Below are 17698 nucleotides of genomic sequence, written 5' to 3' on the forward strand. Positions count from 1 at the left end.
ACTTCACCCCTCACTGCCCAAAGGGGTTCTCATTTAACCCAGGAAGCATTACGGAGCAGACAGGCACCAACGATCATGTTTCACAACTTTAATAGAATATTCTATCTATTCTGTACAAATTGAAAACACTGTATTAAGTTACAAATGTGTAAGGTAAGGCTGGAGCACTCATGCTCAGTTTGCACCAAGGAACTCCAAAATGCAGCATTTACAGGGCTCCTTCTCTTTGGCTTTTGAGAAAGGAGACTCACAGGATGCTCAGGCCAAAGTGCTGGAACAGCCCTTGGTGAACACTTCACCCCTCCCTGCCCAAAGGGGTTCTCATTTAACCCAGGAAGCATTACGGAGCAGACAGGCACCAACGATCATGTTTCACAACTTTAATAGAATATTCTATCTATTCTGTACAAATTGAAAACACTGTATTAAGTTACAAATGTGTAAGGTAAGGCTGGAGCACTCTACATGCCTGGTCACAGTGTTGATACAGCTGCTATTCAACTGCTGCCAGAGGTTGGCAATGGATGCTGAAACTCGAAACGTGTACCTGAAGTGCCACACAACAACAAAAGTCAGGGTTTGGTTTTTTTTTTTTTTTGAAGACTTTAGAGCCTGAAATAAAACAAATCGTGGAATGGAATAATTTCAGTGTTGCAAGTAAGACACCAAAACTTCAGATTTATTGAACTGAAAAGGTGATCCATTCCCGTGTTCAGAGTGAAAGGTCCTTCCATGCTGGACACTAAGCAATAAGACTACTGGAAATTTCTCAGTTCTTTGGCTGCAACCCACTTTCACCAACAGCAACAGTTTGGCCTTTGCTTTTGGATCTTCATCCAGAAGAGTTGTCATTTTGATGCAAGTTCATTTCCTCTGTCTAGACTACGACATTGAGACCAATTAGAATGATTTGTTTTTTTACAAGTACCCATCTCGTATGTAAAAGAGGAAAAAAAGATTTTTCAAGTATATTAAAAGCTATTAAAAAGCACTAATTCTGTCAAAGTACTTACAAACATGAATAAATAAATAGTAAGATGAACAACTAAGTCTCAAATATGACACCCCCTTCAAGGAAGTAGAATTACTTCAGTTCAATTGTTTTTACTGAGATAATAAATATGACATTTAAAGCTGCTCAAGCACTAGTTCAATTTGTAGGTTGCAAGAAACATTTAAAAAAGGGGAAGGGAACTAGCAAAAAAGTCATATTGCTCTATCTGTTTCAGCTACCATACATGTAAGTCCATTTATTTAGCTTCTCAGCACATTGCTATTCCACAATTTTCAATGTTTAACAAGAAAATGGATAATGTCTCTCTGTTTTCTGGACTATTCCCCTATGCACAGGGTGAAAGGCTCTAGAGGCCCACTGACATACTGAGCTACAGTGTACCAACGGCTGTAGAGTGTGCTTTATTCAAACCTCCTCTTTCCCAAATGCATTGAAGTTGCCACTGTACATGTTAAGCAATAAAGAAAAGTTAGTGAAAATCATGCATTTTAAAACAAATTAATTTTAAGCATTATTAATAAGATTGTGCTGCAGCGATGGAATATCCTGAACTGCAGGCCAGGTATCCAAATATTTGTTACAGGTTGTTCAAAATATCACTTCCAAGTGGTATTTTCCTTATTACTGTTGTTTGCATTCAGCAGGTTGGCTGGAATCTTTCTGTACAAAGGGAAAAAGACAAGACAAACACCTGGTTAAAAATCAAAATGGCACCCAAGAAATGACTTCAACTAAATACAGGGCAGTGGCTACAGAGTTTGGAAGTAGCTGGAGGTATCACTAGCACGTACAGAGCAGCTACATGGAAACTCAAAGCTACATCATCAGGGTTTGAACAGCAGTCATCAATTTATTGGCTCTCCCCCTGCCCCCAACTGCTTGGTAGCCCATACTAAAATTTTTAATCTCCCTCTGTGTTCTTTTACACTCCATCCAGTGGGCCAAGGGTCAAACGAAGCAAACCACCTTCCACTGCCCCCAACCAGAGGCTCAGTTCCTATTAAGCAGGTGCTCTATCTGTGTTCTTTTACACTCCATCCAGTAGGCCAAGGGTCAAACAAAGCAAACCACTTTCCACTGCCCCCAGCCAGAGGCTCAGTTCCTATTAAGCAGGTTAAGAACAAGCTGCTGCCTCCTCAGCAGCTGGGAGGAAGGCAGGGAAGGCAGGCTGCTTATTCTGCAGCACGCCTCAGCTTCTCCTTAAAAGCCTTGCCCTTTCTGCTAAGGTGATAAAAATGGCATTAATGTGTTGATTTCTTCTAGGTTCTGCATCACCAGCAGGTAACTATTCAACAGTTTAACACTGGGCAAGAAGTCCACATGTTAATCTGAATGTGTAAAAAGTAGAAACACCTTCATTAGGCAGTAAAACAACTTCCCCTTTGGCAAAAGGAAGCAGAACAAGCACTCAAACAGCTAAGAATGTCAGGTTTTACACTGTACCTCTTGCTTTTTGTTGTAAAATAGGACTTTTAGGAAGCAGGATTTATTTGGTGTATTTCCTGTTAGCTTCTCCCTTTACTATTGTTAGCATAGCTTATTATAAACAGTCACCAAAACCTGATGAACTCTAGTAAAGAGAAAGACAGGTATAAAACATGACACCTTGAATGTCGTTGGCATTCAAAACCAAGTTTCTTAGTAACTATCCTGAAGAAGAGCTTTATATATCATGAACTCCTGCATGTTTGCTTCTTTTATTACACAGCAGGTAACCAAGAGGTAGGACAACTGCAGCTTTTTGCCTCTGGTGCAGAAGAACAGGTACAACTAAGATTTTATAATCATTTTAAAGCCCAAAGTTTTGCCCTTGACAACCTGCACTGGGAGATAACCAGCTCCCCCCTCTTTATTCACTTGTTCTATTTATTTCAGCTACACTCAGGCTGACCACTGCAACACTAGCCCAATTTTAATGATCAGCCAAAACCTTTGTTATATTTGCTAATAAACTGCATTATCTTATCTTTATAATAACTTCTGTAAACATTTAAATGATTTTATTGCATATAAATCTTTATCCTGTAAAAACTGAGTCACAGAGTTTACAAAGTTCCTTCTGAAGGACATTCTAGTGTTGGTCACTGCTTTCAGACAAACAGAAAACAAAAAAAGCAGTTTAAGGGGTTCTCAGAAATGAGTCAGTGGCTGGAGAATTTTCAGAGAAATACTGCCAGATTATGCTGGTTTTAGCTTAGAGGTGAGGGCACATCTTTGACCCTATATATCAAATGTTTAAGCAGGCTGTAAGAGTGCAGCATCCCAGACTCCACCATCACCCTTCCAGCAGCCCAGCCTTGCTCTTGCTGCCCCTGTCAGCCTCATAGAAAGCATCTCACAGCCTAATCCCAAGGAGGCTGTTGGTGCCATTTGGCCAGCCAACCACTACCAACCCACTATTTCTCTTCAAATTCTAGTGGGATTTCCATTCATGCTGCATTTCCCTGAATTAACTTCCCAAGATATCTTAGAAAGGCAGTGAAGTGCACTGGCCAGGCAATAAGGACTAGAGAGACTAACTAGGGAAGGCAAGGAGGAATTTTATCTTATATTAAAACCAATTTAGTAGCAAACACACATACTGAAGTTCACCACCACCACTATGGTAGTCACAAGAACTCTTGTCATAAAGAGATACTCTGTGGTAGTCACAAGTAATGACTCAAGTTCCTATGAAAAGTGTTAGGATTGTTTTAGATTTTTGTATCTTAAAAATATTTGATACTATTTACTTATTCTGTGCAAGGAATTTAAGTCACTCTGGCCTTTGATTGCAGTTTGAGATGCTATCCCAATGGAGATATACAGGCTAAATAAGTGAAACTCCCACCTGCTTTTTCCTCCTTTGCTAACAAACATCAATATGTAGGTTTTTTGCCACTGCTAATTAACTGCATCACTTGCTCAGAACTACAAAAATTCTCTTGCTACAATGGGCATCATAATTTTCTTTGGGTATTTGATTACCCAGGAAAACAATGAAAGGAACTTGAGCTAATTAAGCTTATGTGCAGGCATCAGCAACCACATCAGCTGAACTGCAGCAGCTGCTCATGGACACAGAGACACATCACATTTAAAGAGGGAATTTCACCTAACATTTGCAGGGTCCCAGGGATTCCTCTGCAGTGTTTTAACAGATTAGGCAGGGTCTACTCCTGGGTGACTGAAAGAGCAATCGAGCCTTTACTGCCTTCCCAGCACAGAAAGCCTTTCAATATTTCAGATTTCTTACCATGAAATAACCCACCTATAGGTCCTAAAGCCCTAATCTATTGAGTGAGAAAAAGCAAGGACATCAAATACATACACAGGAATTAAATCCTGAACTAATTGGAGCTAATTAAGCAAGTGATCTGAACTGCCTCCTTCACAACAAGATAGAACATTTCAAAGCTTCTGAAAATGGATTTGCTGCTAACAGATCCTTCTGCCCCTTACTCAGAGGACAGACTAAACACCTGTAGTCTCCACCCACAGGAACTTTTTAGTTCCCAATTCAACAGAGCATTCTATGTTACCTCATCAGCTACTTCACAATTCAAGCACAGCATCAGTAACATGAAACAAATGCAGCTCAAGGAACAGGACATGCAAGCACATACAAAAATGGGCTAGCCAAAACAAGATATGTTATCTCTTTCTGTAGCACCTTCTGAAGCTACTTCCAGTCACCTGACTGCTCAGCCTTCCAAAGCCACAACTTATATATAGCATAAATGCTTTGTCCAAGAGATGATAATGATCTGGTTCTAACTAAACAACTCTAATGTACTTAAAAGTGACAGGAGTGACAGGAAGGAAGGAGGGAAAGTACAAAGCAGAAAGTGTTGACATTTATGTAACAGATGTGATATGAATATGGAAGCAACTGAAGAGGAGAAACTGGCCTTGAAAGGAGAGCAGACCAAAGAGCAGTTTCTTGTGTACATGAATACTACTCTAAGATGCAAGAAAAGCAGGAGATGTGACAGGGGACTGAAAAGCAAAGAAGGGCAGGGGACAGAGAGAGAGGATCAGAAAACACGACAAAGAGATGAAGGGATGGAAAACAGGATTAGGAGTCTTAAAAGACAAAAACCAATTTTTCAATTCCAAGTGGACTTGAAAAACTGAAGCCAGTAGGTTTTTCTTGTAAGAAGGGCAGAGGGGTGTGTAACAGAGCAGCAGGAGGACACAGGAGCTGCTGTGTTCTGCTGCTGCAGGTGGAGAAGCAGTGAAGGATGCTGAGGCAGGGTGGCTGGCTTCCCAAAGCCTATCAGATCAGAAATGGAAACTAAAAAAACCAACCCCAAAACAAACCACTGCTCAATGCAGAGTTTAACAAAGGCAAAGAAAGGCATCATTGATGCAGAGAGGGAATGATCTGGAAAGATTACAGCTTCTCCTTAGTAACCAAAGACAAAAAAGATACATGCCTAAAATACCAAAGGGGGGGGAAGTTTGGAGCCTGTTCTTGGTATTGTTCTTTATGAGGCATGGGATGGATGAAAGGTGAAAGATGACAGGATACAATAGCAGGAAGTTTTTTTTTCTTCTTTTAAATAGAGAGATGAGCAGGACAGCAATACCTGTTCAGAACCAGGACAGCTCAAGAAAAGCCTCCAAGAGTGACTGACTGCCTTTGTCAGGCAGCATAAATAATGTTGGAAAAGACATACTAAATAAGTTGATGATTTACAATAGTTCAAGAAGAGCAGAGGAGATATTTAAGAAATAATTTGCAAGTACACTAGAAACATTAGATGCAAAGACACAACATCACATCAGAAGCAAGAGAAAAATGAAGTCTGAGAGGTCTCAGTATCTTTTCTCCTGTGTATATAAAACACAGCTTGACTGGTACAAAGGCAAAGCAGAAGTTGTGCCAGGAAGGCAGAGAGGTCATTCTGAAAAATCTAATTTAATTCTATCATTTAAAGGTATTCACTGCTATACACATTTGTTTTTTTGCTAATAAAACCTAAACCCCTAAACTCTGAAGTCATAATTCCCCCATTTCTTTTCCCCATATAAGGAAAAAAACAAAAAACAGAACAGAAAGACCTAAAAAGCAAACTACAATGCATGGCTACAAATGGGACTCTTGGAAGTTAGGTATGAATGGAATTCCACCTTACCTAGAAATGTATGAATGATAAACAGACTTAAATTACACCTAAATGGGAAAAAATTGAAAGGAACTGTCAGCATGAAAAGTGAAATGTACAAAATAATACAGGAAGCAACAACCATTAACTTCCTCAAGCCTTTTTTTCCCCCTTACAGAATACCAAATCCATTAAAAAGATAATTGATGCTTAACACTAACACTTAGTTTCTCAGCTGTCCAACTTTTTGCCATTACAGGCACACCACAGCACACTGGCCCTGCACAGCACAGGCACAAGACTCATTTCTGCCTCTCTAATTCCATCTGACCCATCTCCCCACAAGACAGACTTTGTTTAGTATACAGTATTTCTCATTCAACAAGCTTGATTCTTGATATGGTGACAAAAAGCATTAGCTGGTGATATGATGCACACAACTCTGTCAGAAGAGTGAAATGTTAAGCTGCTGTTCAGACTTTCATCTCAAGATCAAACAGTTCTGCATGTCTTCCACTTTTTCATCTGTGCCTTTATAAAAAACTAAAAGCTGATGTTTTAAGAAGAATGAATGCAGGTCTGTCATCACTGTCCCAGCTTCACTAGAGGTAAGCATTAATTTTACCATGACTGAAGGGCTGAGAAAAAGCCCCAACAACCCAACACCCAACAGAAGGAGCACTAACCCTTAAGGCTGAATTTTAAACCAGGTCTTGTAAAGTAACTTTTTTTGAATGCTAGCTGAGTACAGACATGCAGAGTCTAACCTGCAGCCATCAGGACAATCAAAAAAGAACAATTTCAGAACAATAAATTAAATAAGCTAGCTGAGATTTGTCAGACTAACTATAAGTTGAGAGTGACTTTTCTAAAGGAGAAATAAGTATCATTATTATACAGAGATACCATTAAGAAGCAGAGGGACACAGTTTGGAAATTACCTTTTCCTTGGTGCAGGTCAGAAGGTAAAACCTACATTTTTCTCAATTTACCAAACCATTAGCTTTTAAGAGCAATCTGAGTGCTGAAGAAGATGGAAACACCACAGTCAGGAGCTAGGCTGGGTTTTGTTGCTTAATTTCTTGATCTTCTCACAAACTATTATAACCTTAGTTAGACTGCTCATAATTATAGTCTGCATCATGACTAAGCACACAAATCCTCACCTTAGGATCGCTCTCTGCATCTTCCTCTTCTTCTCCCTCCTCTTCCCCCTCCAACTCCTATGACAAAATAGAGATAAACTAACAGAAATTAAAACAGGTTAAAAGTGCAACTTTTTGTAATGGAGAAAAAACAAAATAGCAAATTATATTACCACTGTATTCCAGAGTGCTTCAGATGTCAACATTAGAACTACTTGGGCTCACTTAAAAGAATTCAGCATCTTCAAAATCTTTAAACAAAAAATCTTTAAAAGGAGACTTAAAACAGAGATGCAAAAGATTATGCATGGCTTAAGGCAACCTCCCTACCTAAGTTGCTGCAGTCTCCCAGTCACTTTTTACTTCTACCTAACATATTATTTGTAATTTTACTGTTCTGGTAGTAACCTGTGTCTGATTTTTCTCTTTGTTTTGACCTCCCTCCAAAGAGTCCCTGCTCACATGGATGACTGTGGACAGGCAATGTATTCCTGCACAGGACTGTGCAGTGTTTTCACACTGTTTTACACACTCCTACATCCAAGCAGCAACAACTGGCACTAGAGACAGAATAAAAATACATGTATATTTCTATCAAGACCCAGCTTAAAAAATAAAAATAAAAAAACATTTAGTCACTGAAGAGCCTCAGCCCAGAACTCTTGTGACTTGCAGAGGGAGAAGAGAGCCTACATGCTGAAGGCTGCCAGCTCACATCAGACCACCAGCTCAGGAACTTCTGATGAACTCTACTATGGTGAGCTTGATGACAGTCAGGTATGCAGCTTTAACCAATTAGCCAGAACACCACAGTAAAAGCAGCAGAATAAAAGTGTAATTATCTGTAAAGTATATTAGTTCATTTAAGTGTGGAATCATCTAGTGGTTTTGTGCAATGACTTTCACAGGATGTTTGTATTCATACAACACTACTGTAAATGGACCAGAGCTCTTGGCACACTAGAAATTTCAGCCTAAATTAAGCCTGTATCCTGAGCAGTTGCCTGCTCTCCCCTTTTTTTTTTACTTCTAGCAAGGCTGAGTCTTCACAGTTATGACAACTAAAAATCTGACAGCTGAATTCCACGACTGCCTAAGTAACAGATACTTAAAAGTAAGACTGAAGGTTCTCATCATGCAACACTCAAGAAAACCTTGTCTTTAATTTCTGACTCACATCAGAAAGCTTTCAAAACACTATTTAAAACAAGAGAGAAATGTTCTTGCAGAAAGTACTTTTGTGAAGAGGAAAGAGCCATAGATTTAACAGGTCAAGAATGCTGAACTCTTTTATAAAGCAGCATCATACACAAGCACATCTATAAATGACCATTTTCTGCTCCATACAGGACTATTTCTAGAACTGGAAAGCAGTAGGTAATTAGTTATCTATAAAAGACATAGTATGCATCTCACCTCCTCTTCACCTTCTTCACCTTCTTCAAACTGAAAAACAAACCCAAGGTTTTATTAGCTCTGCTAATATTTGCATAACAACATCTGCAGTAACAGATCTACAGCATATTCAAAACCAGCAACTGAAACTAAGCCCTTTCCAGAAGCAAAGATGAACAACTCATAGCAAGTTGAAAGATTATTTCCTTGTTGCTAAGCGACAGTAATCTCTTCAGGTTTTGTTACTGTTGTGTAATTAACACTACACACTACTCAAATCAGACAAGGGAAGAGTTTCTACCTGCCTGGTGACTACCAGACAATGCTGCTAGCATACATACGTTATCATCATCCTCTATAGCTTCTCCAGTGAAGTACAGCACAGCTCGAGGGACTATCCTTTCACGGAAGAAATGTCCAATTTCAAAGTCTGCAGCTAAAGTAAACTCTGAATCTTCATCCTGTAAAGCAAGCCAGGTTGATTTTTTTACTAAAAATATGAGGTGCTACGGAGGAGCAAACAGAATTATTTCAAAGTTACAGTTTGAGAAACATCACACTGTCATCAACCACCTCCAAGCCACACGTGCTTTCAGTATACTGAACTCTCTAACAATAAAATGCTGCAGGTTTGAACCCAGTTGATTTTTCTACTAAAAATGTGAGGAACAAACAATTATTTCAAAGTTACAGTTTGAGAAACATCACACTGTCATCAACCACCTCCAGGCCACACGTGCTTTCAGTATACTGAACTCTCTAACAAAATGCTGCAGGTTTGAACCCAGATTTGCAGAACTGAGATCCATTTTTAAAGTTTCTTACTTTCTACATACAGGCTCCTGGCCTGCTGAGACCCCTTTAAAAAAGGTTCATATAGAGTGAGCTGGTTCTGATACCTGACGTTGCAGAGTTTTTCAGAATGCTTCAGATTGATCAAAAAACCCCCCACACAAACAGGTACCAAGCACACAGTAGTACTGAGCAGCTTGAGAAAATAATGATCTCTTCCCAGCAGTGATCATTACAATGCATTGGATCAGCTGAGACATCCAACAGCAAACTGTCAACAGATTGTTTCATTTTATCAAGTTGAGGCTCAGCTTTGGCAAAAGCCAAAATAATAAAGCACACAGTGCTTAAAAAAAGAACCCAGTCACTACAGCAAAGTTTAGCAAAAAAGACATGGCAAAGAGAAGTTGTGACACTTCAGAGATGTAAACTTACCAGTGACTCTCCATCACCAGATACTGCAAAAGGAAAAGACAGTAAATTTAAGACAACTTTGTATAGTCTATCCCACCTCAAAATTCAGAATGACAAAACACAGTATAAAGACCTTCTCACACCAGAAAAGACTGGGGTTACAAAGTCATCAGAAGCTAATTATTAAACCTTTAATTGCAGTTCAGAATCATCTTAAATCAAACCCACCAAAATCACACTTGCAAGAATTTTATGTGCTGCAGTGAGAGCATCAAAGCTGCCACTCTGATGTTAAAGATTTTTGCACAGGGACTGCTTTTTCTACAAAGATGGGTTCAGAAGGCATCCAGATCAAAGATCAACACATTTTGTTTCTATAGTAATGCTGTAATAACAGCACCTTAATTTTGGCTAGAGCACAATGAACCCTTCCCTCTCCCTGAACACAGATGCCACTAAGCAAATTAACATTTTGTCACAAATCTGCAAAACATTGTTGAGAAGAGGTTGGTACTGTAATCAGCAAGGAACAGGGTGGGGTTCTCTTTTTATTTGATTTTTGTTTTGTTTAAAACAAAACAAAACCAACATGAACCACACAAAACAAGACACCCCTACTCTAATTGGGTGCCACAGGACTCTGATCCTATTATGAAAGTGATAATTTGGCTCAGTCTGAAGTTGAAAATGGAAGCAACAACTGTCAGCAGATGTCACTGTCTTATCTTCCTTATACAGCTGCCTCCAGAGTGTATCCTTGAAGTGTTTTAAAAAAGAATATTAAAAAACCATCAGGAGGCAAAGAAATCTCCATCCCTTTCTGAAAGCAGCAACTACCTGTAACTACAGTAACAAAAATAAATCTGTTTAAGTTAAAGGACATTTCTGTACCAAACTCACTTCAACTTTAGAGATAGGTATCACTCTTTATCCCCATGTACAGAGGATTTGCAGTGGCATTTAGAAGGGACAGACAGTTCATAATGCCCCACAACTGAATCAAGAACTGATGTCCATTTTGTTCAGTACATCTTTGAAGCTTCTTCCACATTTGGAAAAAAAAGTACAAAAGGAAATGTATCAGAAAGAAATCATGGTTTTGGAATCCATCTACATAGTTTTATATTTTTAAGTACACATTGAAGGTTAATGAAGTAGGAAAATTAGGAAGGTATGTACAGACCATTAGGGATCATTAACCACAGAAGAAACCACAGGAAGTTCCATCACTTAACACAAAAGTTCAAATGAAACTGATGTGCTATAGCTTGACCAGTGCTGGAAGAGATTGCTTTGGTGTGTTAAAAACTTCCAGCTGATACATGGAGCCATCCTGTGGTCATACAAGTCAACTTCTTCAGGAGATTGCACATGAGACTCTGCACACTACAAATCCTGTTTATGCAGCACCCCTAATGCCCAAATTCTACAGAATAACATCAGAACAAAATCATCTGTTTGGAGAGGCTGCAGTTTGCCATCTTCCTCTAGTACAAAGAATTTACACAGCAGCAGCATAAAGTTTGTAGGTTTAAGCTGTAGGAATACAAATACATATAAATACAACACATTTTAAGAATCCTAAATTCTCAGTTTCCCAGCTTACCCTTTATTGGGCTGAAGAAGTTAAAAAAAGAATCATTGGGTACTTGTTTAGTAATTGTCCGAACCGTGCCCCGACCCTTGTGCTTCTGCTTCTTCTTGATAGTTTTAACTGTAACATTTTTTCCTTTCTTCCAGTCAATAGTACACCTGGAAAGAGCACACAGGAAACAGCATTTTAACACGAGACACCAGTGAAAATAAGGAACTGAGCATCAGAGCAAGACTCAAGGCAAAGATGGCACATCATTCTCTAGATACAAGCTGATTTTACACACACGGGCAACTGAATCCACTTGACTAGTGCTAGAGAAGACTGTGTGTATGTTGGACATGTTAAATATTCCCTAAATTGAAAAGCTAAATAGTTTTGTCTTTGTAGAGTAATCACTGCCCTCACCTTATCCATACTTCAACATCTCTTTGCCCCAACTACTGGAGTTTTATAACTAGGGACATAATTAAACTATTCCAAAAAAACTCAACAGCTAAAAATTATTCTCTGAGCAGTCAGACCAGTAGAAAACAGTTTGTTATGTCCTCTCACTCCAGGCCAAGGCAGTGTCCAGTTACTCTAAAAATAAATGCACAAAGAGTGGCCAGGGAGAGGCACATTTTAGCCCTGAAATGAGCAGCACTCAGACTGACTTGGCAGCCAACCACAGCAAGCTACAAAGAGCTGACTTCTCAGTTCCTTTCTGCTGCTGTGCAAACTGACACTTTTTATCCCAATTAAAAGTCTCTCTCCCTCCACCCACAGTTTTACCCAAAAGTGCACATGACAAACAAGGAGTGGTGAACACAGCTAGTTCTCCTCTCAGGGAAAGAATGGTGTCAAGGTAACCCTTAAGTGCCTCAAAATACCTTCTCCTACCCATCAATGGTCTAAGGCAACAGTGCTGTGACTGGAGTTCTCTTCAAAATGCACTAGCCTTTACCTAGGCACAACTCCCACTAGATATGCAAATAGATTTTTTCCCCTCACTGCAGGAGAATACCCAGTTCAAAAGCCAACATTTAACAGTACAGACCAAAAGGTTTTGAGGCTGTCATGGTGCCTTCAAGAAAGCAAGTATTTTGCATTTAAGTGTCAGTTAAAAAAAACCACACAAACAAAAACCAAACCACAAACCCAAACAAAATCCACCAAAAGGAACCCAAAAAAACCCCTTCCCAACTCTCAGAAACGTATCTGGGAGGGAATGAAAAACCAAGACACAAAACACCAAACCAGAAAGAAACCAAGGAAGCCAAGAAAAACATGACACAACAGCAATTTCCAGTTGTGTCAGCTCTGCTCTGGTGTAGCACTGAACATCAGTTATAGAGCAGAGACCTCTCATAGGAAGAGAAAGGGTTGGGTTGGACAGAAGGATCTTTTACCCAAAGGAAAACTCTAATGTGGTCTCCAAACCCACTAGACTTCCAGAACAGAGATGAGAATTCACCATCCCAGTCAGTTCTTCTAAACACATTTTCCCAAATACTTCAGAAAGTGTTTTAAACTTCAAGTTTTTCTTACCCCTCACAATCAACAATTTCAGGTCCTTCAAATGAAAAGGGGTCTGTCTTGTCTGGCTCTGACTTCATCTTGTATGTTTTTGTCAGGACTGAGTTAGAGAAGTAGTCATTGGGCCCAAAGTGGAACTCTAATGAGAAAGACTGGAAGAAAATTTCATTATAATTTTACATTACCACTAATTTTTATCTTTTGACTAGCACATCAGTACAACAACCATTAATCCAACTCTGAACACAGGAGAAAAAAAAAGAATTTGACAGCAAACACAACTTTCAATCTACAGCAGAAGCAGGAAATGAAGAATGTCAATCAATTATGAACATGAAGGAAGCTGTAACAACCTTGGGTGGTACTAACAAATTATAATCAGGTAAAATCAGGCAATTACTACATTCCATTTACCTTTACAGATAGAACTGCTGCCTTAAGAGCAGCCTTAGAAATTTTGAGAAAAGCCTTGGTTTCATTTTCTAGCATCCTTTTGACTAGGGGTGCTGAAGTTGTTATTCTGAAGTCATTCTGACATCAGAACACCACCACTAGGTTCTGCCACTCCCCTCACTTTGACTATTCAATGCCATGATCTTAAGAGACTGAAACAGACTTTGTTCCTAATTTTAAAAAAAATATAGATTGCACAAGTCTCTACTTAAACAGCACACCCCATCATGAACCAGAGGGGTGTTTTTTTTTCCATTTAACAGAAAATCCCACAGAAAACCACTGACTTCATGAACTGCAGCCCAAGATTATCTTAACAGGCTGCAGCCTGAAGCAGGTGTTTGTGCTTACACTTGAGCCTCCTGTGGCACCTGAAAATTGTTTGCAGAAATTCTGTTTCTTAGAGAACACAAGGGCTCCAGTTATGGAAAACTACAGCATACACAACACTTTAATCTTCAGATCCATAAAGCTTTCAAAACTGCTTGCACAATACTACATATACACCCACTTTGCACTCAGGATCAACTATGAACTATTCAGAAGTAAAACAAAACTCAGACTGCCTTGGAACAGGGGGAACAAAGGTTTTCAGCAGCATTGTTTTGGTTACTTGAAGGGGGAAAACATCTGCAGTTCAGGTCAACAACACCAAGGGTTCAAAGTCAAAATGCCCAGCACCACAGCCACAGCATGTGTAACAGTTGCCTTACATCTTATTTAGCCCCCCAGCAATATGCCATAAGAATTGGACCTGGTGTGCAGACAAAAATATGTAACTGCCAAAACCACTAGCCTCAAATATACTTCCCCAGGCACTCCTGACTCAGGCCAGAAAGCAGCCTGTTACCACCCAAGTCTGCCTTGCCATCCTCTCCCTCTGAAGGCTCACCACATGCAGGCAGGAGAAATAACTCCAGGCACAACAGCCTGCTCAGCAACAGTATTTAACCCTCAGCTCACCTCCCAAGGGCCCCTTAGTCTTTCTAAGGCCCCATGACCCTCCTCACATGCATGAAACCTGGAAAAACAGTGCTCAAGGAGTGATGGAGACTGGTGGCAACAGCAGCTTTCACAACTCCACTGGAATACCCACGTTGGCTCCCCATAGCCTACTTCAGCTTTACTTCCATTTTAAGGCAATTTGAGACAGCTAATATGGCTTGAGGGGAATCTTCAGCTAAGGCAAATCTCCTCCTGGTAAACACACTGAGGGGAGAGTTACAAACTTCACTTATCTGCTCCCAGTGACTAACACTCAGAGCCAGATAATCCCACAAACCATCACTGGGCTTACAAATAAGTAACCAGCAGGATCCCAGGGACTAGCAAGCCAAAAATAGCTGCAGAGACTGCATTTCAGTACTTCACTCTGTACCTGCTCCTTAGGAGACAATAAGAAGCAGCTTCAAGTTTCACATACTATTTGAAGTGTTGTAATAACCTTCCCAGCAGTCTTTATTTGGACATCTTGGCTTTTGCTATCAGCTTAGCTTTGCAGCATGTATTTCTAGATTTTTCCCTGTAGTATGAGATGTTATCATGAAGTTAAAAACAGACAACATCCCTATTTTAAGCTACCTAAAGTTAGTTATACCCAGATGTACCATCACATCTGAAAATTAATATCTAATGATCCTGAGGTCCATATAGATATATCAAGTAGAAATTATATTCATACAAACATATATAAGTTATGAAAAAAATTATAAGAACAAATAATAAGGGAACTGCTTATGTTTCATGCAGATAAAAGTTAATATATAGAGGCTATAGCCACAGAACTTTGATGCACCACTAAATCTACTTTTGGAGGACTGTACTTTGAGCTGACATTAAATGAGAAAATTCCTAATTATCATGTGTTTCTTTCAGCAGCAAAACCTAATCCTCAGTATAATTAGTTCTTGCACAGTAGTTGTGTGAACTTGGTCCAGTACAAAGCTACCACTGCTGCATCGATTTTCAACAGTCACAATGTCAGACCAGTCACACACAACTGGATGACAGGTTTCACTCCAGTAGTTGGGAACTTGTCTCCAAAGGCAGAAGGGACATGGAATTTGTCAGCCTCCCATTATTGGATTTAATGTAGCACTGGAATGGAACCTAATCACAGAAATATGCTGTCAAGAGGTTACGAACAGTGCGAGACAAGATAAACCCACTGATGTTCTAGGAGCAGTTCTTCAACTTAAGGTCCTGTAAAACAACACTGAATGGGAATACAAAAATGTTACAGGCAGAACCAACTATTCCCAAATCCTCCAAATGCTACCAAACAGATATGCTTCAAGATAAACCCCACCAACTTCATAGAATACTCTGTGCTTGAACAGTTCATTTTCACACCAAAAGCAGTCGTGTAACTTTATTAGTCAGAGTAGCTAGTTTGGGAATTGAAAGAGAAAATGAGAACTAGACAGAATTGAGCAAGAATTTTGATCTGGAAACTATAATCATGTCAGAGATATCCAGGGTAAGGATGAAAGAGCAAAGGATCAGGAAAGCTGAAGATAAATCTTTAAAAGGCAAACCAGGAATGAAGATGGTAGCCTAGAAACAGACACACCCATTACATCCAACGAGTGAACACCATTTCAGAATTTTTATTACTACAGTCTTCACAAGAAACAACCATAGAAAACTCACCATAGGCTGTCCAGGTTCAGAAAACTTAACTTTAATATCCTGCAGATGCTTCAAGATTGGTTCATCATATTCCTAAAAAAAAAAGACATTCCTCTTCAGCAGGCAATACTCAGAACAAAATTTTAACCTAGCTTGCTTGTTCAACTTGTTCTTAATAGCCAAGCCTTGCAATTATTCAACAATTTCAGCTACAGTTCACTAAATTTAGATCCCAACTTCTTAACTGTCATTGCAAATACCACGTGCCAAATACTCAACCATAATCCTTGTCTTCAACAAATGAAGCTCCTACCATGCTAGGCTGGATGAGCACTGCAAAGTCACCTCATTCAGGATATTTACTGCTGGTGAGATTCACAGAAAGATACATTTCAGGGAATTTTTCCTTAACAGCACTAAAACAAATTAATATCACTGGTCAAACCTACATAAGCTATTTAACAAGAACTCAACTAATCCATGAGTATGCTTATAACATCCTTGCAAAAATGATCCTTTATGGGCTAAATTAACAAAACTACAGGGAACAGCTCTTGTAAGCAGCACACAAATCTGCATTTTAGTATTCACAAATGCTGTTACAAGATCATTTCTTTAACAAAATGTGTTCAGCAGTTTGGGTCAGCTGTTCTGCTTGTCCACCATTAGGCATTCAGGCATCTTCAGGAATAACAGATTCTGAAGACTCAAAGGATTTGGGGTCCACACACACTTCACAAGCACTCACTATTAAATGGAAAAAGTAGCAATTCATTTAACACATGACAGAGTTACTTCTTTTAATGAAAGAAACTTACTTGTACTAATTCACTTAGCATATCTACGTTCCTAAAGATAGTGAACCAGAAGTCTGGAATTCCTTTCACATTTGCCTCTTCTGCTTCTGCTTTTTCATCTATTACCACTGCATTTTTCAGGTCTCCCTGTGAAATGAATACAGAAACATTTAAGAAAGGAAATCAAAACTTCTTAATGGCTTTAATAAACAGAAGTAGATGTACAAAGCATTTGCCACTTCTGAAGCTGTGCTTAAGAAGCATTTTAAATTTACACTTTTTCCTATGTAAATTAACTTAAGGAACAAAATATTACCACAACTAAACATACACATTTCACTCAAATTTACTTTCAACTCAGAGTTTCTGTACAAGCACTAAATAGAGCAAGTGAGTTTCACTGACTTGACAAACAATTAAAACATTCACCTCTCTCTACAAACAGAAAATACAAATATTTTTCTATTCCTCTCACTCCCATGGCTTCATGTGTCTTTTACACTGTTTCACCTAAAAATTTAACTTCACCCCATGAAATACTGTTTGAGCTTCCCAGTTTTGCAGAGTACTTGGTAAAGTTGGTGCTCAAGGTTATTTTTCATTATTACACAATCATTAATTTTTTTTGTGATACAGGAATCCCTACACATAACTGATGTCAAATGTTATAAAGAAGAATAACTAGGTCACTTCTCCACCCCAAAACCCCAGGGAATTTGCCATCTGAATGAGCTGTCCTGCACCTTTCCTTTTACACCACTAGATAGCAGCAAGTGTATAAGATCTCCTGAGGAACACTTCCTTGGGTTACAACCAGACAAGAACATGAAGCAGCACTTTACTTGCCCTCTAGA

At 39.2% G+C, this 17698-nt stretch overlaps 1 protein-coding gene across 1 annotated transcript in view; it reads right to left on the reverse strand.

Annotated features, from left to right (window-relative positions):
- Positions 1–365: 365 nt before the first annotated feature.
- Positions 366–17698, reverse strand: part of NAP1L4 (nucleosome assembly protein 1-like 4) — a 22220-nt gene continuing 4887 nt past the window's right edge. The window contains exons 6-15 of the mRNA XM_008938618.1: positions 16866–16991; positions 16069–16140; positions 12976–13115; positions 11458–11603; positions 9873–9895; positions 8987–9106; positions 8667–8696; positions 7272–7328; positions 6136–6173; positions 366–1675 (exon numbers count right to left, since the gene is read on the reverse strand). Of these exons, the coding sequence (XP_008936866.1) occupies positions 6168–6173; positions 7272–7328; positions 8667–8696; positions 8987–9106; positions 9873–9895; positions 11458–11603; positions 12976–13115; positions 16069–16140; positions 16866–16991 (720 nt within the window). The 3' untranslated portion in view covers positions 366–1675; positions 6136–6167. The remainder of the gene's footprint in view (positions 1676–6135; positions 6174–7271; positions 7329–8666; positions 8697–8986; positions 9107–9872; positions 9896–11457; positions 11604–12975; positions 13116–16068; positions 16141–16865; positions 16992–17698) is intronic.

This window comes from Merops nubicus, unplaced genomic scaffold, assembly GCF_000691845.1.
Source record: "Merops nubicus isolate BGI_N331 unplaced genomic scaffold, ASM69184v1 scaffold1144, whole genome shotgun sequence".
NCBI lineage: Eukaryota > Metazoa > Chordata > Aves > Coraciiformes > Meropidae > Merops > Merops nubicus.